Source organism: Netta rufina, assembly GCF_964035555.1.
Source record: "Netta rufina genome assembly, chromosome: 4".
NCBI lineage: Eukaryota > Metazoa > Chordata > Aves > Anseriformes > Anatidae > Netta > Netta rufina.
Genome location: NC_140127.1, coordinates 58,151,334 through 58,174,250, shown reverse-complemented (window position 1 = coordinate 58,174,250; position 22,917 = coordinate 58,151,334). Strand labels below are relative to the sequence as shown.

The window sequence follows — 22,917 nt, the reverse complement described above, 5'->3', positions numbered from 1 at the left end:
AGCTAAAAGAAGGTAGGTTTAGATGAGATATAAGGAAGAAATTCTTCACTGTTAAGGTGGTGAGACACTGGCACAGGTTGCCCAGAGAATCTGTGGATGTTAGGATGTTACACCCCTGGAGGTGCTCAAGGCCAAGCTGAATGGCTTTGGGCAATCTGGTCTGGTTGGAGGTGTCCCTGCCCACAGCAGGGGTAGGAACTGGATGGTCTGTAAGATCCCTTCCCAACCAAACCATTCAATGTGGAAATGAAAAATAATAAATGAATGCTTAAAATGTTGTCTAACACATAATGTGTTACAAATAAACATCACTCAAGATGGGCTATTGTTTTTTTTTTTCTCCTTTTCCTTTTTTTTTTTTTTTTTTTTTTTTTTCCCCTTAAAAGCTTCAAGTAGCCTTTCAGCTTTATATCTTTAAACTCTATAGAGACAGATTATCTGAGCTAGCTCTATCAGCTCCTGGTGCACACCTGGCAATACTTTAAAGCAAAAGGGAGTGATTGAAAACAGCTGAAAAGTGACTGAATAAGAAGAAAAACCTCTGAATTAGAAGTCAGCTTCTGGCTTAAGGGTATGAATCAGAAACTGCTATCTATTTAAGCTTCAGAAGGTTAGCTTGTGGTAGGTAAAGTTGGCTTTGGAGATATATAATCTGAGTCTGTGGCTGCTTAGTAATTTAATGAAGAAGTAAGAGTTTAGGGGTGGGGGTGGAGGTTTAAGCAACAGTCAATTTGTCTGAATCTATTTTACTAGCTCAGGAGTGAGCTGTGTCCTTGAACTAGAGGAGATTGTGTAGAAGGTGAGAATAATTCTGCTTGGGTGCAACAGTGGTGTTCTGAAAAAATTAACCGGTGAAGGTCTTTTTCTCAATATTTATTGCATGAACACTAAGTATTTATTTCCCTTCCATGTTTGTGAGTTAATTCCTGTGAAGGTGTCCTGTACAATCCAAGTCTGAAGTCCTTGATAGTTGAGTACTGGATGTGAGGATAAATTTTAATTAAGACTTTGTTCTCTCCTGGAGTGGGGTAGTGAGGAAGTAAAGCAGTAGATATCTGCATGTACTTGTTGCTCATTGCTGCTATAATGACATAGGAGCTGTGGGTTGGATTTCTGTACTTTAAATGTAGAGGAAAAAGATTGTGAAGGAAGCTCATATGTTTTGTTGTGCAGATAAAGAGATGTTAATTGTGGCTAAACATTGCTAGCTATCACTACACAATGTGGACAACTTGTCTAAAAGAATGTTGCAGTAAATGAGGTGCTGGGAGTTTTGTCTGGAGACAGACAAGAAAACCCCTTTAGAAATCTGGCATGTGAAAGCACAGAGATGTGAACTGTGTGCAGTGGCTGGGTGATGAGCAAGATGGGATGCAGTGGTCAGGAGAGGCAGTGGTAAGGGCATGGTGCTTAGGGGCATAGTTTAGTGGGTGATATTGGTGGTAGGGGGTGGTTGGACCAGATGATCTTGGAGGGCTTTTCCAACCTGAACAGTTCTATGATTGTAAGTGTCTGGGAGTAAAGATCTTGTCTCCAGATTATGCCACCTCTGTGTGGAGGTGACCTGTGGAGATATCATTGGGTAGGAGACAGGTTTAGTGCTGAGTTAGAGCTGTGGCTCAGAGAGTGTAACTGAGCTTCTGTTTGCTGTGTAGATCTTTGATTTTATTTTTTTCCAAGATCAGGTGGAGGACAGTGGAAAGGAGCAAGCTACTAGAAGAACAGCCCCTTGTAGCACCAGTCATAACAGAGCTGGAAGCCCTATAGCCCATATACTGCTGTGTGCATGGATTGTCTCCTCCAGGATGGTGTGAGATGGTTGTGCTGCTTCAGGGGCTTGCTCCTAGGCTGGGCTAGTATGGGGCTGGCTCAAAACCTCTAAGAAGAAAAACAAAAAATTGAATCTAGACTGCTGACACAGGAGCTATTGGTGTAATGGGTGGGTGGTGGATGCTTTTTTCCTATCCTTCTGGAAGGAGCATTAGGTGCCTACATCCCAGGTTGGGCACCACCAGTAAAAGGGATGGGGAGGCATCCTGTTGGGGCCATGCAGGAGTTGAGTGCTCTCAGTACAGTAGGTGATGTTGTCAGGACTGTCACCTGTCTGGCATCTCATAATTTGTAGAGGCAGGGCATATCTCTGTGAAGTGACAGATGTATGCATGAACCTCCTTGGAATAAGAGGCTGTGGAATGATACTTCATCTGTAGTGGGTTCTCCACTCAAAAAGCTGTTTTTATAATAAAAAATGCTGTATACATTTTTCTATTTCTTTTTACAAAGACAGTAGCATAACCACACAGCTGTATCATTGTATTAAGTATCCCCCTCCCTTTTTTATTTTTATTTTTTTAAATAAAATAAGTGGTGTCAGTAGAATAGCAAGTTCACATGCATCCTAGACACTGGAGCAGCTACACAAAATGTTGAGTTTTTACAGTGCACAGAAGCTGTAATCAAAGTTAGTCAAAAAGATGTACCACAAATATCTTTGAGTTCCTCTGTTTCTTAGATGAGTCTTAAAGAATGCTGCAGAAAATTGGGGAGGAAAAAAAAGGTATTTCAAATATGTTCATGGGCTTATAATTGCAGACCATCAAAAATTAGGTGTCTAAATTCCAACTTATAAGGCAGGAAAAGGCTTAGACTGAGGATTTAATTGTTCTTAACTGTTGAAACTGACTACCTATTATCTTCATTGAACTGTTAAAAATATATATGTTTTCTTTAAATAAAGTTGGGCATCCAGATTGCAAATTTGGGATCTAACTCCCGACTACTCACACTTGCCAAGGACTCTGGGCTTTTCTCCCATAATGCCTGGATAGCAAAAAGATTCCCCTAAGGACTCATGTTTAGTCAAATCTAATGGATTATGTTTTCTGTTTCAAAACACATGTACAGTTATGTGATGTTTCTTTCTGTGGTGAGGGGAACTGCTTTGGACCATTCTACTTTATTTACAAAGTGGCATAAAGTCCAGTCCTACAGCAGTAACCCTTTTGCTGGCTGAAACTGTCCTGCTGACTGCGCAAGATGTTAGACCTGGAAGTCAAAAGTCCAAAGGAACAATTTAATTTATTAGAATTAGGCACAAAACCCAAATCCTGAGGACGTGTTCTTTAAAGTCTTACAGGATGCTGCAAGGATGATGCAATGTCCTTATTCTGATGGAGATAAAAATAAAGCTATATTGCAAGACAGATAATGTGCCTCATTAATTTCATTTACCTGTACCAGCAAATGCTTATAAGCATGAACTAGCCCAAGTGATTGAGATATAGGCTGGTGCTGGTGACACAAGAGCTGTGGCAAGGCCACTTGTATGGAACATTCCCAGGGTAAGAGCTCCAGATCACAGTCGAGTCGTACCCTGGTCTGACTACAGACAGAAATGTGTGCTCAAACCCTGCGCTGCTCCCTGCAGCATTACCAGCCAACATCAGAGACCTGGCACGGCTTATTAGGTCCAGCAGGTCTAAGTACTACTGCTGGCTGAACCTTTGTCCAGAGCAGTGGGCTGAGAAGAGACAGTAAACCTCTACTTGATCTTTGCTGCTGATATAACTTGCTGATAGTGCCTGGGATAGCCCATGCAAGCAACTACCCTGATGAATCATCTCTAAACTGCTTTGTCTTGACTGGTGCTACACGTGGACTTCTGCCATTGCAATGAAGTCACAGCATTTATCAGTGAACAGCAGTAAAAACCCAGAGAACTACTCTTCTCTTTCTGGATGGAGCAGTAATGGAGACTGTGGAAGACATTGAGGACTCTCAGGACTTCCCCCCTCCCCTGCTTCAGTAAGCCTCAACTCAAATTACCAAATTCTGGCAGGATGGCTTTGTGTGTGGAGGGGATCAAGGCTGAGACAAATGCTGAAGCTTTAGATTAATCATCAGTGAAGAAGCATTGATACTGTATATCATCTTCAAAAGACGTCTTACTCCTAGGACAGAGAAGTTCAGTTTGTAGTATCGTTAACAGTCACACAATCTTTTAAATGCTTCAAGAAAAGCCTTTTACTGGTTTCAGTGGAAGAACTGATTTTTGTCTTTATATATATGCAGTAGGGACCTTTGTTAAATTTGGCATCCCATCTTCAGCCCTCCAAACACTTCTGGAGTTATGTACAGCAGCCACACAAAGCAGCACGAGGCCTCCAAAGCTCTGTTTCCAGCCGTGTGTGTGTGTGTTGGGGTGGTGGTGGTGTAATCGAGTGCCTGGCAAATTTGTGACTTTTATTTTTATTATTTATAGGTAGAGTTATGAATATAAAAACTACTTTCCTTCAATGAGGGATTTTATTTTATGAATATACCATTGTTAAGCACTTAATGCATTGCAAGAGAATCTAGGTGATCATGGGGTAATGATACTGGGGTACAAGGTACAAATAGGCATGATGTAGGGGAGAGTTGTGATAATCATAAACTGAGCTTGAGATATATATATGTATGTGTATATATATATATATTATTTCTTCCCCTAGCTAACTGGATTAGCACACAGGATAATAAAACTTACCTAGAAAGCTGTGTAGATAGCTTATTACTCAAAATGCTGCACAAGTTGTTTTCTGTCTCTGATATCAGCATCAATATCAGAGAGCCGCCGAGTCTGTCACAATGCTCTTCCTCGGTATCTGAGCACCAGGGGCCTCCTGCATACTTCTGGATATGTCAGGTATGAAAATGATGTTTTTATTTCCTTTGCTGATGGAAAAGCACAGAGGTTGTATTTGCTGTGCCTGGCAAAAGAGCTTGCCTTAGGACAGCTGAGAAATGGGCTGCACAGCAGTGCTGCTGCCAGACCACCTCTGGGCCCTCTGAGGTGGTGTCTGCACTTGCCGTGGGTATCTGCCTGGCTGCCACTTCTGCTGTGGGTTTCAGTCTCTCGAAGGACATGTACGTGCTTGTAATGTGTATCAGTGAGCAGTCCTGAATCCGTTAGTCTGAGATGGGTATCTGAAGCACTTCGCCAGAGTTCATTTAGGCCATGGAATATTTGGATTCATGTCTCTGTATTATCGAAGCTTTTCAGGTCCGTACATAAACTTCTAAATACTGACCTACTGGTGCTTATGGAGGTTGGTTGTGGTTTTAACATTCTTATTGTTTGGGACCAGACACAGTAAATATTAAAATAAATAAATAAATCTAGGGGAAAGACTTCTGATTAAATAAATATGACAAATTGTGGAGTATGTAGAAGCTTTAGGTTATTTTCACTAGAGCAGATGTCTCTGGGTTTCCCATACTGGTATTGTTACCAACAAGGTTGATATGGTTAACTCTCTCTTCTAAGAGTAGTGTGCTGTGGTTGACTTGAAAATGAAACAGGAAGAGCTGCTCATGTTCAGCTGGAGCTGGCTTGGAGGAGCAATGCAAGTTAAGGAGCAGATGTGAGCCCCCAAACCTTGGCATGGACAGCATGTGGAGTTGGTGTGGGACAGGGATGGCAGGGACGGTATTCTTGCTACCAACCAACTCTGCAGAGCAGAAGGGGAAAACAGGGCTGCGAACTTCCTGGAACGAGGCAAAGTGTGAGTGGAAGCTCTGACTTATCATTATCAGCAAGCCAGCTGCAGTGCATTTTGGAAAGGCTGACTTGTTGTCTACAAACACCTCTCACATGAAAGCAAGTCTTCAAGACAGCTCTGAACATGCTGGGACTGCTGGGAGGCACGAATTGATAAATGGGTTTGTGAATCACAGAAATCAGTTCTAACCTTACAGTAATAGGTACTTGGAGGGTGGGGGAGGAACAGGGCCTGGCAGCACACAGCAGAGGCCAGCAGGCAACCAGCAGTTCATCTGCCCAGTTAATCTGAGCAAGGCCTAAGGATGTGTGTGGTGAGGACTCTCACAGACATCTGTGCTGTCCAGCTCTGTGCTCCCCGGCTTAGCCTGTTCGAGTCTTGACAGTGTCGGGACACAGCTCGGGGGTTCCACGTACCAGGGCTGCCCCCAACACGCAGCTCATGAGGCACCCATATTCTGAGAAGGAGTTTGACTATGGCCATGCTTTACCGCTTCCTCTCATGGACAGGCAGTGAGTGGAGCCTGGCCTTCACTAGCTTGGTAGTAGGAATTTAGCTGGAGATTGTGCAAGTTTAGAAGCAAATTAGAGACACTTGCTGTGTAAATCCGTGGCTCAAGGCCATGCCATAATGAACAGAAGGAAAAAGCCACATAGGTTTCTCAGTTTCTGCTCTGTCAAACTGCCTATAAAACAGTGCTAGGCCCTGCTAACCGGGTTGTGCTTTTTGCCGTTCACCAGGCAGAACTGATAGGAACAAACAGCAATGTTAGGAGCTATCTGGAAGGTTGGTGAGTGATCAAAGAGACGTCAACAGGGACAAACACAGGAGACAACCAAGAATCAGGTGATGGGAACAGGGGACAGAGTCAAGGTCAGTGGGTATGTTAGAGGAGAGGAATGATCACTGACGACCAAGTTACAAAACAACCTGCCGCAACCAGCTTTCTTCTGAAGGGTTATTAAGACCTGAAAGGTAGGTGAGTATCTGATGGCATTTACCAAGGAACCCCAAGTCCTGTAAGCCAAGGGGCACATAAGCACTGTGGCAATTTGTTTGGAATCTCACTGCTTGAGAATATCTAATCTGTAGCAAGCTCTTTGCAAACAGATGTTGTCTAATGCTTGGTTATGTATGCATAAACTGCATGGACTGCAGTTATGTAACTTATCTGTTCCTTCCCATTTGGGTTACTCATTACTCTTTTTTCTTTTTCTTTTTTTTTTTCTTCTTCTGATTCTCACCTGCACGAACCCATATGCAACTGTTTATAAGAGAGATGTATTTAGGCATGGACTTGGACATTTTTTACTGTAAATAACAATTTGGCCTTCTGGCACAGGATTTAGTTCCTAGATAGCTTAGGAAAATTATTAGGAAAATTAGTTTCCTAAAAAATGGAAGCTGTGATGTGTTTCTAGCATGTCTATATGCCAGTGTCCGCTTTTTCTTTGTTTACTGTGTTATTTCAGTTATTCAGACATTGCTTCTATCACCTATGTCTTAGGAGAGATCAAGGGAAATTGCTCTGTGCCTGGAGTTGCCTCATCATTCCTTAGCTTCCTTGCACTTGGGTTTGTTCTTCAAAAATACCATCTTGTCTCTTTCACTTCTATTCTCTATGGCCCAGTCTTTTAATTCAGTTCATATGTTTATGACAGGGAGAAAAGGATGTGGGGAGGAAATTCCTCAGCCAAAGCTTATTGAACCTGTTTCATATCTCTGTACTGCACTTCATCCAAGATAAGGGCCAACAGTCACCCGGTGCTAAAAGCCATAGTCCATTAGTCAAAAGGGACACATTATACGGAAAAGAATTGGGTATGAAAACAAATCTCATAACGGGTATTTCCCAAAGCTTTGAGCCTTCCTCATAGCTCAGATAGAAAAGCTATAGTTCCAGCAGGAGATGTACTTGCAATGCACACTCCAAGTACCAGGACTAATATATACGTGCGTGTGTGTGTGTATGCAGCTGTAAGCACATGCTTATTATGCCTGTATATTAGGGTGTAATGTTCATCACTGTACAGACTGGGAAACAGCATCATGCAATGGTCACAGAATCACCCACGTAAGGATGCCTGCAGTCACTTCTGTCCTGCTACTACCTTGGTATGTAATTCAAACTTCAGTTTCTGCAAGTTTTGCATAACCAATTTGAAACACCTACTACATGATCCTTAGGCTGTTCCCCACTTAGAACTACTCAATGCTGACTTTATTTTTGAAGTTTACCTTCACGTATTCATGTTCCCTGTCTGTAACTGGTATTTAATTCTCAGTGGTATTTTTTTATTGTAGCATTTTGATACATTGTGCATAGGAACTTCTGGCCTTTGTCACTTGCAGTAACACATAAGTTTACTTAGTTGGTACAAACTGTACATTAACTTTATATAATTCAGCACTTACTCTGTAAATAAGGACTCTAGAATTATTTGATGTCTGTAACTTACTTGTTAAAGATAATTCTAAGCTTGAACCAAGACAAAAAAGGGAAAACATACATCACTTACACTACCTTAAGCACCACCTGTTTTGCAAACCGTTTATTTCTAGGCTGTGCTGTTGAGCTGGCTGGGCTTCTATAAAACGTGTGAGCATGCAGAATTCCAGTTCTAGAGTCCTATCCTTCTGACTTTTTCTTTAAATATTTCTCTCTCCCATCCTGACCAACTCCGTACGTGCTCAAGAACTATAAACTGCAGTGGTCTTGTTCTATCAAAATTTTGGTTTAAGTTGAAACAACTTCTTTTTGTGTTTTCTTGCAGATGTCATAGAATTATGTCACTGCTTTAACTAACCATCCTTTCCTTCTCCCTGGGAATTATATAATTCTCTAGGTTGTCAAAAAATAGCCTTCTGTGAAGGGTAATTTATTATTACTTAAGGCTTAAGTGGTACCACTTTATCGTAATGTATTTTCGTGTTAAATGTTCTTTGATAGGAATTGGCTGTAATGGTTACAATAAACAAAGACATGATTAATAACTGCTGGCGTCAAGAAATATAGGGTAGTTTTATCAATTGCCTTCTGAAATATAGATGTGAAATAACGCTTCTGGCAAGCCTCCTCAAGTCAGTTCACTAATAAAGCTGAAAGCATGAACAGACTTTGGAAAGGACAATGCGGTCAGGCCAATTGCTAATGCTTATTTATATATCGACACAACCTGGAATACAGGAACTCAACGACCTCTGTGATTTCAGCGGAGGGGTTCCAATCATACCACCATTAATGAGCTTCCATGGGATTAATATTTTACTATGGCACTAAAAAAAAAATTTTTGTCCCTTAGGGACAGCTGCTTTTGTGACTATAGCGTATGTAATAAAATATTTTATGCACAGCTTACTACATGGTAAGGCTTGCCACGTGCGTATTCAAATACTATTTTTGTGTGTGTGACCACTTTAACTAGATGTGACATTTGGTACGTAACTTCATGCCTATTTTGTGACAATTACTTGTTTTCAGAGGCTATACTTTTTGCAAGAGCTTTGGGATCACGATTTCACCCTATCCCAGTTTTATTACAAATGCACAATGTTTTCTTTTATTAGGTGACTAACGTGAAGTTGGGAGAATTCTTAAAATATCTGTATGCCTGTGTTAAAAAATTGGTATAATTGCAATGCTTGGCTTGAAGCTGGAACTCAGAATACTTTGGAATTCTTAGTTCCAAAGTGGGCTCGGTGCTGGGGCCGGTCCTCTTTAATATCTTCATCGATGATCTGGATGAGGGCATCGAGTGCACCCTCAGTAAGTTCGCAGATGACACCAAGTTAGGTGCGTGTGTCGATCTGCTTGAGGGTAGGAAAGCTCTGCAGGAGGATCTGGATAGGCTGCACCGATGGGCTGAGGTCAACTGCATGAAGTTCAACAAGGCCAAGTGCCGGGTCCTGCACCTGGGGCGCAATAACCCCAAGCAGAGCTACAGGCTGGGAGAGGAATGGTTGGAGAGCTGCCAGGCAGAGAAGGACCTGGGAGTGATGGTGGATAGTCGGCTGAATATGAGCCAGCAGTGTGCTCAGGTGGCCAAGAAGGCCAACGGCATCCTGGCTTGTATCAGGAACAGTGTGACCAGCAGGGCTAGGGAGGTGATCGTCCCCCTGTACTCAGCTCTGGTGAGGCCGCACCTCGAGTACTGTGTTCAGTTTTGGGCCCCTCGCTACAAGAAGGACATGGAGGTGCTTGAGCGGGTGCAGAGAAGGGCGACGAAGCTGGTGAGAGGCCTGGAGAACAAGTCCTACGAGGAGCGGCTGAGGGAGCTGGGCTTGTTCAGCCTGGAGAAGAGGAGGCTCAGGGGTGACCTTATCGCTCTCTATGGGTACCTCAAGGGAGGCTGTAGCGAGGTGGGGGTTGGCCTGTTCTCCCACGTGCCTGGTGACAGGACGAGGGGGAATGGGCTTAAGTTGAGCCAGGGGAGTTTTAGGTTAGATGTTAGGAAGAACTTCTTTACTGAAAGGGTTGTGAGGCACTGGAACAGGCTGCCCAGGGAAGTGGTGGAGTCACCGTCCCTGGAAGTCTTCAAAAGACGTTTAGATGTAGAGCTTAGGGATATGGTTTAGTGGAGGGCTGTTAGCGTTAGGTCAGAGGTTGGACTCGATGACCTTGAGGTCTCTTCCAACCTAGAAAATTCTGTGATTCTGTGATTCTGTTCTCTAGAGAAGAAATATATGCTGACGTGTAACTCTTTCATATAACTCAATCTCTTTTTGCATTTTTTTCCCATTTAACTAATTTCCTTCCTACTGAAAACTGCTACTTTTTGAATGCCGAAATAACCTCCAGGTCTGTTCTGTGAGAATGCTGTGTTCTTCAAAGAAAGTAGTGGTTGATTGCTCCATTTGAAGCAAAGAAAGCAGACACCTAGATCATGTTCCTCAAAATCTGCAATGGTAAGATACTATAAGAGACTCTCACCTGAAAGGTGCTTTAAAAAAAATCCTTCACATTTAGGCTGAATTAGAAAAATATTTTTATTTACAAGAGTAAATAATGTAGTGCAAGGAGAGTGGATTTAACCCTCAATAATAATGCATAGATTGATGCAGTTGATAAGACTGTGATCTAAATAATTTTGCAGAGGTGCATACACACCTGCTTTAAAGGTCAGACCTCTCCTACAGCCATTTACCTCACAGCCTTAAATCACACAGACATTTGCACTCTATATTTATTATCCCATCTAATGTTTATCAAATAAATTGTCATTTAAACACATGTGTTGAAAAGGTATGGTCGAATATGAAAGAAATCCTTTTGAGTGCTACCTATGTAAGAAATTAAAACAAATTGTTCACTCCATGTCACCTGGTCACATTTAATTATTATTTTATTTATCTAATAAGGACTCTTTCTCTAAGCAGTGGCTCTTGGATGGGGTGGGAGAAACTTTATTTGTATCCTCAGGAAAATGCTGACATTGAAACTGACATTTCAAGAGTCAGCCAATAGGACTACTATGTTATGATCATATTGCAAATCTTCCCATATTTTTGTTTCAAAAGAAAATGCTTTCTGCAAAAAAGAGCTAGGATGGAATGCAAGATGTCAAGAAAGTAATTGCTATCACTGTATGTACCAAAGTCCTGGCTGGTGTTCCACGGAATTTGGATATTGGAACTAGGCGGCTGAGTTTCACTTTTATACCATTTCCATGCTTCCAACTCAGAAAACTCTGGTAATTGCACCAGTAAGGTAAGCTCAAATGCATTAAAGGCCACTTAATAAGTTATTAGACATGTGAGTAAGGTATTTTCTTCATCAAAACCAGTGGGAGTTTTGCTCATTTTTCAAGTAGGTAAAGAGTGTGCCTGTGTTCTTGTAATTCTTCAATATAATACACTATAATCATGTGTTGGGTATAGTGAGATAAGCTGTATTCTCTGTTTGGACTGGAGTGTTTAAGTTATTATGGGGTGTTTTGTTTTTTTTAAGTTACAGTAGAGAAGTTAGTCCAGTGGATTTTGGCTGCTGGGCTGCATTATTAATGCCATTAATAGGGTTGGTTGCCAGTTCTTACAGTTGTAGTTCATATCCCATCATCCTGGTAGGACACCAACCTTCAGAAAACTACACCTCAGCTGGTAACAAGAGGATTCTGAAGGTTTAACTCCTGCTCTGCTGAGTCATTTGATAAAGCAGATTCATCTTGCTGCGCTGGCTGTGTAGCATCTTCATTGCTGTTCCCTGAGGGCGAAGGCTCATCTGATGATGGTTCTGATCTTGTTCCAAGAGAATTACTAGCTACAGAAAAATGCCAAAATAAAATATTTAAAATCCTCAATGCACCTGAGATGTCAATTTCCATATTTTTAAATATTATATGGATATAAAATTGCAATATAAATAAAATACTCATAGGAATACTCATAGGAATACTCATAGGTTAGGAAATATCAAAAGAAGAGTATCTGTAACTTTAACTTTGCCCTTCATACATACACATTAATTGATGTAACTTGAGAATGACATAGCTAGTAAGAAAAGAAAACAAGGTTTCAAAGTTATTTCCATAGTCAGCCTATGTCCTAAATGGTGTCTATTAACTAGGAAATTCAAATCTTTTTATATTTAATGTTTACAGATAGGATTATTTTTTAAATCCTTTTCCCTTTCAGTGTAGGAGACAACTTGGAAACTGACTTTTTTCTACGTTTTACAGAAGTATGTCAGAAAACAGTTTTTTCTTCTTCTAAAGAAAATAAACTTAGTGGAAGAAAATCTTTTCATAACAGGTAATGTTTATTTCACAACTTAATGATCAAGATCCTGTCTTGTGATTTAAAGGAAAATACTTGCCTGAAGCTGGCAATGCTTTTTAAATGATTCATTGTTTTTGCATGTGACTTTTTTTTCCCCCTTTCCTTAGCAATGCTGTTTTGTCTTTGACATCTTCAATGTGGTGAGAAAGAAAACGGAGTTTTAACAGACTGAAGCCTGACATTTAGTTTTCTGTCTCTTAATCACTAGTGTCTCATCAGAAAAGAGAACATACAGCTAACTCTTTAGTTCTGGACAGGAGGAATCTGCAGTTGCTGATTTTAAGTATTTACTGATTCTTTCACTGGTCTGAAGAGGCAGTGCCTGTTCCTAAGTTACTCCAGCATACTAGCTCTCTGAACCTCACTTTTACTTCCACCTTGTATCTGAATGAATTCAGTCATACATAACATGGCATGCAGTCTCATCACATATTAAAGTGACAATGTATGAAATCATACAGTCATATAATTAGTTCCCATATAGTCTCCTACAGTCAGTGCTTTTATAAAGAAGCAAGGGATTTATCAAGGGAAATTCTCCAGAAACTGACAGGCTTAAACCAGCCATCTGTGCCTCACTCACTTCATGCACTTCTTTTCATCAAAGAATGACTTGCATGACAAAGACCTTGCTCTCTATAGGGACTTCTACCAAATCTAGAATGTTTTTTTTTTTTTTTAAAGTTCTTACTGGAAAGAGTACAACATTGCTTCAATACCATTCAATACCATTTCTTCAGTTTTACTACGACAAATACTTACCAGATAGAGTCTGAAAATAGTGCACTGCAAACGCAATCAGAATTGATAAAAGAAAGGTTCCCATGAAGTATATCTGGCAGGAAGTTTAAAAATATGTTAGATCCGTGCAAAGGTGCAGTAGTGCTACAAATGAACTAGCACATGTACCAAAGGAACAATACATACCAGCGTAGACTGTAAAATAGCATTCCAGAAAACTCTCATGTAAAAATAAAGCAATGCTATTGAGCACGGACTAATTGATTCTTGGTTACTATGATTCCAGCACCTACAACCGAAAAAGATTAAAACAACTAATTAGTCCTACTTTGCAATTTTGTGGCACCTGTCATCTTGGAATCTCCAGTGTGTTTGCATTAGCACAGGAAAAACAAGCAGATACTATTATCACTATCACAGTAAAAACTCATAGAAATATCAGATTAACCTCATTAAGCACAGAATACTTTACCCTAGGAGCATATTTTTGTTTTCTGATGAGTCAACAACTAGCTACCCTACGAGCCCCTGGCTAGAATCCAGGCTACCCTTGTCAAGCAATCACAATACAACCTCATATCCGAGATACTTTGCTCTGACTCGTATGAGTCAACTGAAATCAACAGCAGTAGCGCTTGTATCAAGATTAAGCCTACAAAATTCAGTTGTCTATGCAGCAGATTGGTGCCAAAAACCCTGTCAGAGACAATTAAGTACTATATAATGCACTCAGCACCCAAAGAGTGCTTTAGCTGACTAGCTGCTAGGTGTGTGTTGCGGGGTGAGCTGAGTTGCTTTCCATGAGGTAGGACTTCACCAACTAGGGGAGTTCAAAGAGTTAAATCACAAATACCATAAGCTTGAATTGATTTTTTTTTTGTAACCAAGCTGAGCAGGGGTGCATGATGTAGGATGATGGGAAGTTGCTGTGCCGCTGTCCACTCTGGATTTATTCTTACTGCAAAGCAGCTGGGTTCAGTGAAGGCAAAATTCAGGTTCAAGCTTACAATCCCAGGAAGCCCTATTTAGCTAAATGGTAATTTTATGTGGATTGGAGGTAATTTAGGGAGCAAGTTCAGACTAGCTGCAGTGAATAACAATTTTGGTGGATTGCTGATGAATCAACAAGTTGTCTCCACTCTTTTGTTGTGTTAACAACTCTCAGTGGCAAAACAGAAAAAACACCACTTATTCCTTGTTCACAGATATGTATTAACTATTAGGTTCTCCTTCCTTAAAAATCTGAAAGGCAGTTCCACGAATCCACCGAATATTCTGTAAACTTTCCATTCCCACCGTGCTTTTCTAACACGTTACTTCATCTAGGCAAGGAACCCTAAGTTCTCTTAGGTAAAGAGAGCTCTTAGGTAAACAAAACCAGAGTTCTGCAGCTGATTTCTGCACACACAGTATTTGCGCTGCAGTTCAGACAGCAGATCCGTAACATTCTCACATGTAATATTCTATGCCAGGACGCTCTGTGGCACAGATACACTGGAACATCTTTGCAGAAACAATAGGAAGGACTGCTATTATCCCAGTTACACACTTTTACATTCCATATTAAATTATGCTATAATTATCCTTAAAAATTGGTTTGGACAGCATACAAATTGTCAGTGCCTACCTAATGAATTTAAATACACAGAATAGGAAAAGGCCTCCTGGATCATTAAATCCAGTCCCTGCTGTTTCAGGTAACCACACACAATCAAGTCTCTCATAACAGTATATTTAGGCAGTTAAAGCATTTCAAGCATGTTGACCTTAACCTGCCTTAAATCATACCAGAGAACAAAGTTAATCATTACAGGAGATGCTGTTCTCAAAAGTAAATGCTACTCAGGGAAAAACAGAAGATGCTGATTAAGGTGAAAAAAAAAAAAAAAAAAAAAAAGACTCACCTATAATAAAGTTCCTGAAGAAGTGAAGCGTTACCAGAATGCAATGCCTGATCAATTTCCAAGTGATCCAGAATGTAGGAAGGTATGGAGTTGCCCTCTTCTATCAGAAGGGCCAAATTAAAGAAACCCTATTAATAAAAAAGCATATACATGTTTTAGTCATTTTTTCATAGGTGTATTTAAGGTATAATATAAGCATCAAGTATCTAAATTATTATAACTGTCTTCTATACATTAACTTAGCATACCATGATCTTCACTGAATAATGAGAGCCTTCCCTCCTAATCATGTACCCAGCTAAGCCCAGAAAGATGTGAAAGAATAACATTCATTTGTTGCGACAGTTTTCTGAGAAATTATTTAAAAGATCTGAGCTTTCTCACTTTTACTTGCTCACAAAAATCAAACCGTAATGTTTTATCTACCACAGAAATATAGATGGAAAGCAGGAATAAATACCTGTTCTGTTGCCATTTAACTCCCCTCTAACTCTACCTAGATCAACAGAAATCAGAACAGTGAAACTGAGAGCAGAAATTTGCTCCAAGAAATTTAAATCCTTAGTCTTAGACTTTTGCCTACTTGGGATAGCCTTAGGCATCAATATGTCTCTTCAGAGCCATGAAGATGAACACAGAGGAGATGTATTGCAGGATTCCCCATCAGTCTGGCTTGCATACTTTAAAATAACTGTTCATGTGTATCATCTTTCCTTTGCTAGTTCATCAGCCATGCTTTGTCCTAATATCCTCAAAACATATCAGAACTACACTACCTCTGATAAATTCACATACAAGATATTATCTGGAAACGTTGTCAGAGGTACAGGGCAACCAGAAGATTGCATCTCAGATATTTCAGAAGGATGTGAAGGTAGAACAGGGCATTGAAATGCTGCATGTCTTTGGTAATGTAACGTGGTATATCTTTTCACTATAAAGCATTTTAAGTTGGGAGCTTCTGTTGGTGGAGTGACCAAAATTCAACCTAGGATACACTCAATATGTTCATTAAAATAGACTACTCTTCTGGTTTATTTCCTAAAAATAGCAATGGATAGAATTGGAAGAAAACTCAGGCAGTCTATTAACACTTCCCCTTGCAGTAACAAAAAATATGAAGGTCACAACAGAATCAAATCCGTCAAGGTATGGCAGCACTGAGTTAATCTCTTCACCTTAAGCTTTCAAGACACCTTAGCCGTAGGACTGTCCTTCTGTTCTAGGTCTACCTTCTGACTCCCTAGGTATCTTGAAATAATTTTAACTTATTCGGGCAAGTCTCTTCAGTGCACAGATGTAGCCAAACAGAATAACTGCTCTCAGGTGAATCTTCAGATTGTTCTAAACTCTGGTGTTTTATTAACACATTACAAGTGCAGACCTACCTGCGAATCTCCCTCTAACGCAGCTTGTGCGTACATCCGCACTGACAGCTCAAGGTCTTTAGACTGGTTCTGGTACCCATAGTAGTAGAAATCTCCCATCTTCAAATAAGCTGTGGAAGAAACCAGTGGCACGTCATTTAAAGCATTTGCAGAGAAAGAATCAAATAACCAGAAATATGGTGGAGAATTTAATAATATTTCTATTTAAAGCAGTGTATCTTTCTCTCTGATTATCTCTATGACTGCTTCACATTTGAATGACTACTGAAAATATTTATTCTAGCTGAAATTTCTCATGATTGCTCTTTAATAAATTAATACAGTGAATGATTTTGCTACTTTTACAAAAACAGACTTAGAGACTTCACACTGTATTCCCTCTTCACTTGCTGATTCTGTCTTCAGGCAACCTGTAGCCTTATTATTCAGGTTAGCCTTACTAACTTGATAAGTCTTACAACATGCTGCTTAAGAGCTTGTCATGTGCCTATCTCTTTGGTAGTTGAACACACCCCAAAAGTTACAGAGGTCTGCTGCTGATAATGTCATTAGTTTCAGATCAAATCCCACCCAGGACAACTGTAAGGGTAGAGTTTTCCCGGTCTAGAAGGAAGCAATGCCCAGCAAATACTTTACAAATATCTTTCTCTCATCCTGCATAGTACTGAAATGCTGCAAAGGACTAGAGCATTGGCTCACTGCACTAACCTATACTACAGAATTTATAAATTTCCATGCTAAGCTGTGCCAAAATGGTTTAGAAATACTTCTAAACCTTGCTTTGTGTGTCTTGCAGTTATCTGGAAGTCCACTGTAAAAACTGGTGGCATTATAGCAGAGGTTTTCCAGGAAGCAAGTCAGTCCCAACAGCAAAGGCAGAAAGACTACATGGAGTGGCTGCCACAGACGCAGAGTGGTAGGTCACGAACACTGCAGTGAATCATAACGAGGAGAGCTCCTCTTGACTGTATCAGCCACGTCATTCCAGCCTCGTTTTAAGAACACTCCAGGAATAAGCACTGGCCTTGAAGTTATCCTGCACTGCACTGACGCTGTAAGCCCTGGGAATCTCTGCTGCTTGGGTTAGACTTTCTCAGCCCCAAGACCTAGAGTGGGGATTCAATCCTCTGCTACTGCAGAAAGAGGCCTCAGATAAAATTCCCTCCTTATGTTACCCATGTGAAAAAAGTAATAAAGTTCTTCCTTTGATAAAGTCAACAAGTCTTCTCTCTTTTCCTTCAATGGAATCACAGTCTCACCCCAGGAGTCTGAACTTCAGAAGCTTCTCTAATATAAGATTTCACCTGTCTATAAAGTCAAAACTGCACCTTGCTAAAGCGTCAACAAACTCCTCACAAAAGCTAACAGGGTCTGTCAGCTCCTGTGGCTTTAGACCCTGTCAACGTGGTGTTTAGTTCCAATGCTGCTACATATTTAAATAGCTTGTATTATTTTTAGACTGCACTTTTTAATGTGCTTATTACAAAGCACTCAAACTTTCTTGTGAGACAATCAGATGAATGTATGGAAGTACTTAAAAAACTCTTTACAAGACAACAGAATGACTTACTCAACAAAGTCTCTGATGTACTAAAATTTAAGACCAGAGGAATTTATCTTATACATGAATAAACCTTCTCTTCCAGAAAGGGATACCTTTTGTTTTACAGAGACAGAGAATCCTTCAGTTCCCCCATGGTTATCTGTGCCTATGTTGATAAACTCTGTACCCTAATAGAAAACTCATAATAAATTAGATAAAGAATCCTTTAGCCTCCATTCGTTTCTCATGACTCAATTATGATATGGAAGTGTATTAGCTTTTGGATTTTCTCTTTGATAAACTGAACAGCATGAGCTCTTAAAGTCTACTGCTACTTTTTTTTTTCTTAAATGTTGAGTCAATTGCTCAGGCTCTTAAAGGTCTGGCCTGCTCTAAGCTTAGCTTTTTTTTTCTTCTTTTCACATTTTATCCCACAAAAGGAAAATTCTCTGAAAAATTGTGCTGAAATACAACACTTAAAACACTTACTTTCTAATATTCCTATCAAAACACTGAAAAAGAAGTCTGTAAGCATGGATTACTCTTCCCTTAACTCGCTTACTCACACAAAAGTTGCAACAGATGTAGTTTTTGAAATAAAATTAAAAAAAATCAGAAAGAATTCCTTATACATACCAAATGAGGGTGCATTGATTTGAGACGCAGAGAAATTGTAGTATCTCCAAACACAATCAGTTGCTAGGTATTTCCTTGCTAGTTCCTGGAAAGAAAATGAATTCATCCATTTATAACACACAAGAGATATTAGGATAATGTTATTACTAATAGGTGTTCCTTTTAGGGTACTGAGATGTGAATACATTTACTTACTGGTCTTTCTTCACAGAGGTGTGCTAAATTTGACTGTGACACTTCAATCCCAGTTTCAGCTGCTAGAACATAATGTAGCAGAGCTTCATGCCTAATGTTTGATAAAACAGATTAGTGAAAAACCTAACAAAATCACAAGTGTTTCAGTTATAGTTAAAATTAATACCTGAACTGATAAAATCACCTAGGAGCAAAATTGGGTATGAGGCTTAGAAACAAGAGGCTGGTGAACTCATGCAACAGCTACATCTACTGTCAGCACTTGGTGTAACAAGCATTGCTGGATCTCAAGAATTGCTTTATCTCTTGCATTGAAACTAGACTGGCTCCAGTGTGCATTTACTCTTTTGAGATGAAAGATTGGTGATAAAGCTGTAGTGACATTAAACCAAATTAACTTTTTGAATGTTTTGGAAAAAAACACATTCTTAAAAGATTCTTTCGCTGCGTGATTAAAAAACCAAATCTAATATTAACATACTTGTATTCATATCTGTCAAAAATTCATCTGAGTATATCTTTGGTACACTTTATCTTTTGCCCATTTATTTATGTGACTTTGTTGTTCTGTCTTTTTAGACAGACTTTTAGACTTTTTGGAACAGAAATTCTCTCCCATACTTGAACACATAAGAGAACAGTCTCAGTCCCTCTATGAACATTAGGCATTTCATTTACTGTAAAGCTAGTAATAAAAGATCATTTTGCATTTGCAATGCAGCATTTCAGTGTAGCAGTACAGCACGACAGCACTGCCCATGATTCCAGAGGACATCATCTCTTTCATATCTCTTTCATGTTCTCTGTCCCTCATCTACTCAATAGTGTGAAGACCACACTTTCAGAAAAAACAAGTTTCAAAATAAAAAGCCTTTTTCCTGCTACTTTATGTACTACTTTGTGCATCTTTTTCCTATTAGACTTCCTACTGAAGGGTCATGTTTCCAGTGACTTTCTCCACAGCATAAAGCTAAAACTATGGCAGGTTTCAGGGTTCGTTGGCGTAACTGGAAGCAAACACAGTTACCTAACATTTGACTTCAGAAGTAGGTGCTTAAGTGAAGAAACTTTAAACAAAACTGTGAAAGCAGTTGCCCCTAAAGAATAAGCAGGTGTAACCTCCTGTTTCCAAACTGCTTTTGCAAGATTATGAATTCTTCCTTAGTACTTGTCCTGCAAAGCCATCTGGGATAATGGGAGCCTGGCACCAAAGAAGGAATCCAGAATGCCTAAGCTGGGCAATTAATTCTGATCCTTACATCTCAAAGGACAATTCAGAAAAGAAACTACGTTTAAGATCTCTGAATTAGTCTCTGAAGATCAAACAACCTCGATTCTCATAGGTGTGTTTGACAATGCAGCAGCTAACAGCAGTAACTGAGGAACAGGTATTATTTGGTCTGCTTGGCAGTGTAACAATGCACAACTGTGCAAGATACATGAACAAATATTCAGAGGCAAAGATTTATTTAAGAGTGTGTTCATGTTGAAAAGAGAGATGACCACCAGACCAGTGTTTTTAAGTGACTGCCCCATACACTTCCATTCTCTGGCACCTAAAGCGGGTGTCTAGCAGATTCTTCCTCCTACCTGCTGGTACCAGACCTTTTGGTAACTTAATGCCCTACCTTTTGGGATCTGAATGCCCTGTGAAGTGCATATGACTTTCTTGGGACCGTACTCAGGGTGAACTGGGTAAAGCCACAGGTTATACATCAGAACCTGTACAGAAATGGTAACTTGAGATTTTTTCAGTGCTGAAAAGTGAGGTCAGTTCTCAGGAGAGCCTGTGATGGACCAAATATAAAAATAACTTCTGCCAGGAACAGGTTACTTTGAAAGAGTCCACTGTTTCTTGAAGATCTTCTAGGTCCAAAGCATTAATTAAGTGCTAGCAGGGGCAGCCTGCATGGCTAAAAAGGCTGTTGTCTTAATTGTGTGACAGTTTCTACAGTCTGATGCCTGCACGTACAGTATCTGGTGCTTATGCCTACAGGTCACTAGGACAGCTGAGTGCATGGTGAATTCACTTGTAAAATGCCTTGCCTACTACTAGAGACTATGGCTAACTTGATGAACACTGACAAGGCATGTCTCATCTCAGCATTACGCATCACTGCTCCTTGCACTGCATTGTTACTTCTCACTGCCTTGAGGCTTATGTTCCTGTTTGCTAGCTAAAAAGTCACATGAAAATTAAAATGTGAAGTAAAACATTATGGTTTCATTGTTTGGGTTTTCCCTCAGACTGTTTCTTATCAAGCCCAGAAAGGCCCCGGTGCAAAAGCAACTATTGCCTGCATCGTCCTGAGGCAGCATGCACTTGCTCAATAATGTACTTTCAGAAACTCTCCTGAATTTCAAAATGGTGCGGGCCTTGCCAGAAGTACCTGGGAAAGGTACTTCCCACGCACATGGGAAAGGAAATTTTCTAATAAACCACAGAGTCTACTGTGCAAAACAAAAAATTATATAGAAGAGAGAAAATGTGTGTTTTTTTAGGGACAGAGTGGAAAAAAAAAGAAGTGAAAGGCATTACTCTGGCTAATCCAGTGCCCATTACATACAGGAGTACTACCAGATGAAAAGCACAGATAGCAGAAGACAAAAAAAAATGACCGGCCCTGCTGTTTCCTGCACACAGTCTAGTGCAGAAACTCTACGCCATACTACAATCCGAAGAGTATGCCGATTTCTAGATATCCCTTGAGGAGACTGTTACCTTTAAAAACAAGACTGGAAAAATCTCCAAGAACATAGTGAGCTTAACTAATAGAAGCATTTTATTTACACACTGGTTTAGTTTGCCTTAACATTTTATCTATACTCCTTGGGATGATCAATACCTTCCTTCACAACCTGCATACAGGGGCCCTCCCATTGTTTGCTCCACTAATTTATATACAGCCACTTGTAATGTGAGTTTGTGGGCTCTAGATGCAACACTATTTCACTCCACAAACTCTCTTTTTCTCTTTTGATCCTGTCAAAATGGTTGAATTACACTTCAGGTCAACTCCTGCTTCCCTGTATGTCAATAAGTGTTTTGACACAGATTTCAGTGGTGCTACTAGTATTTTTTTTGATGCGATGGCCCAATGTTAATTGTTTTATCATGCTATCAAGTAATAAAAAAATAGAACATGAACTTGAAGAGAACAGAACAAACATACCATGAGAGTTCCAGATAAGCATTGAGTGCTTTTCTGATGACGTGACCTAAGTAACCGTTCTTCTCTGCAATATGTTTTGCCCAGCTGTAGAGAAAAGGACAAACAAAGAAATAAGAACAGCTGTGCTGCAGTAATGTTATCCCAACTCACACTGACGTGAAGGACACGAAGGATATGGGATCACCTTCTGACTTGTTTCGTAAAATAAACTGTGGGATTTCACAGTAATTGCTGCATCAATCATGCAGGTGTTGACTGAATGAGAACATAATTATCCGTTCATTTCCATGAACGTACCAGAGACGTTCTGTGCTTTTTCTTGGCCAAATTATTTGATTTTTTGAAAAACAAAATCAAAAAACCTTAGTGATATAAGTGCTATAATTTCTTATCAGTCTTTTTATACCACGTTGAAAGCTGGTCATCTCTCACTAAGGAAATATGTGCTGTTTTGTTACACACAGTGTTTTTTTTTTTTCTTTTTATTTCCCTTGGAACAACTCGGAGAGCCTACATACTTGTGCATCTAGAAGTTCACCAGAAATACTCAGCATCACTCAAAATCTACTGGGCATTTAAATAATACACATACTCATGGGGATCAAACTTTACTGCAAAAGAATTCTTTTTTCAGGGAGGTCAGTAAGATGAAGTAAAGGATATTTTGACTTAAAAGATATTTTTGACTTAATTGTGGACTTAAAAATCATCAATAATCAAAATAATCCCACCAGAAATATATTCTCCTTTAACAAATGATTTCATTTCTTACATTACAGCTTTTTCTGGATCTCTGGGGAAGTCTTCCATATTTCCTGTGATGTAGTACAGAGAACATCGTAAAGTCCCTTCTATATGTCCTCCTTGAGCAGCTTTATAGAAATAGTGCGCAGCTACTGTCTGCAAAGAAACAAGACAAAACTAGCAACTCCATATTATTAATGCTTATTGAGTTTTGCTTCCCAAGTCTTGTTTTATTAAATAAATTCAAAGCAGAAGTTGGCTGGTGCAGGCCAACCA

The 22,917-nt window shown here is 39.8% G+C and overlaps 1 protein-coding gene across 2 annotated transcripts in view; it reads right to left on the bottom strand.

The window, feature by feature from the left end:
* Nucleotides 1-10,511: 10,511 nt before the first annotated feature.
* The window catches only part of SEL1L3 (SEL1L family member 3), a 37,780-nt gene continuing 25,374 nt past the window's right edge, over nt 10,512-22,917 (bottom strand). For both annotated transcript variants that reach the window (XM_084286409.1, XM_084286410.1), the window contains exons 16-24: nt 22,670-22,797; nt 21,898-21,981; nt 18,725-18,815; nt 18,530-18,614; nt 16,351-16,460; nt 14,963-15,090; nt 13,245-13,347; nt 13,080-13,152; nt 10,512-11,799 (exon numbers count right to left, since the gene is read on the bottom strand). In XM_084286409.1, coding sequence (XP_084142535.1) covers nt 11,633-11,799; nt 13,080-13,152; nt 13,245-13,347; nt 14,963-15,090; nt 16,351-16,460; nt 18,530-18,614; nt 18,725-18,815; nt 21,898-21,981; nt 22,670-22,797 — 969 coding nt within the window. In that variant the 3' untranslated portion in view covers nt 10,512-11,632. The remainder of the gene's footprint in view (nt 11,800-13,079; nt 13,153-13,244; nt 13,348-14,962; nt 15,091-16,350; nt 16,461-18,529; nt 18,615-18,724; nt 18,816-21,897; nt 21,982-22,669; nt 22,798-22,917) is intronic.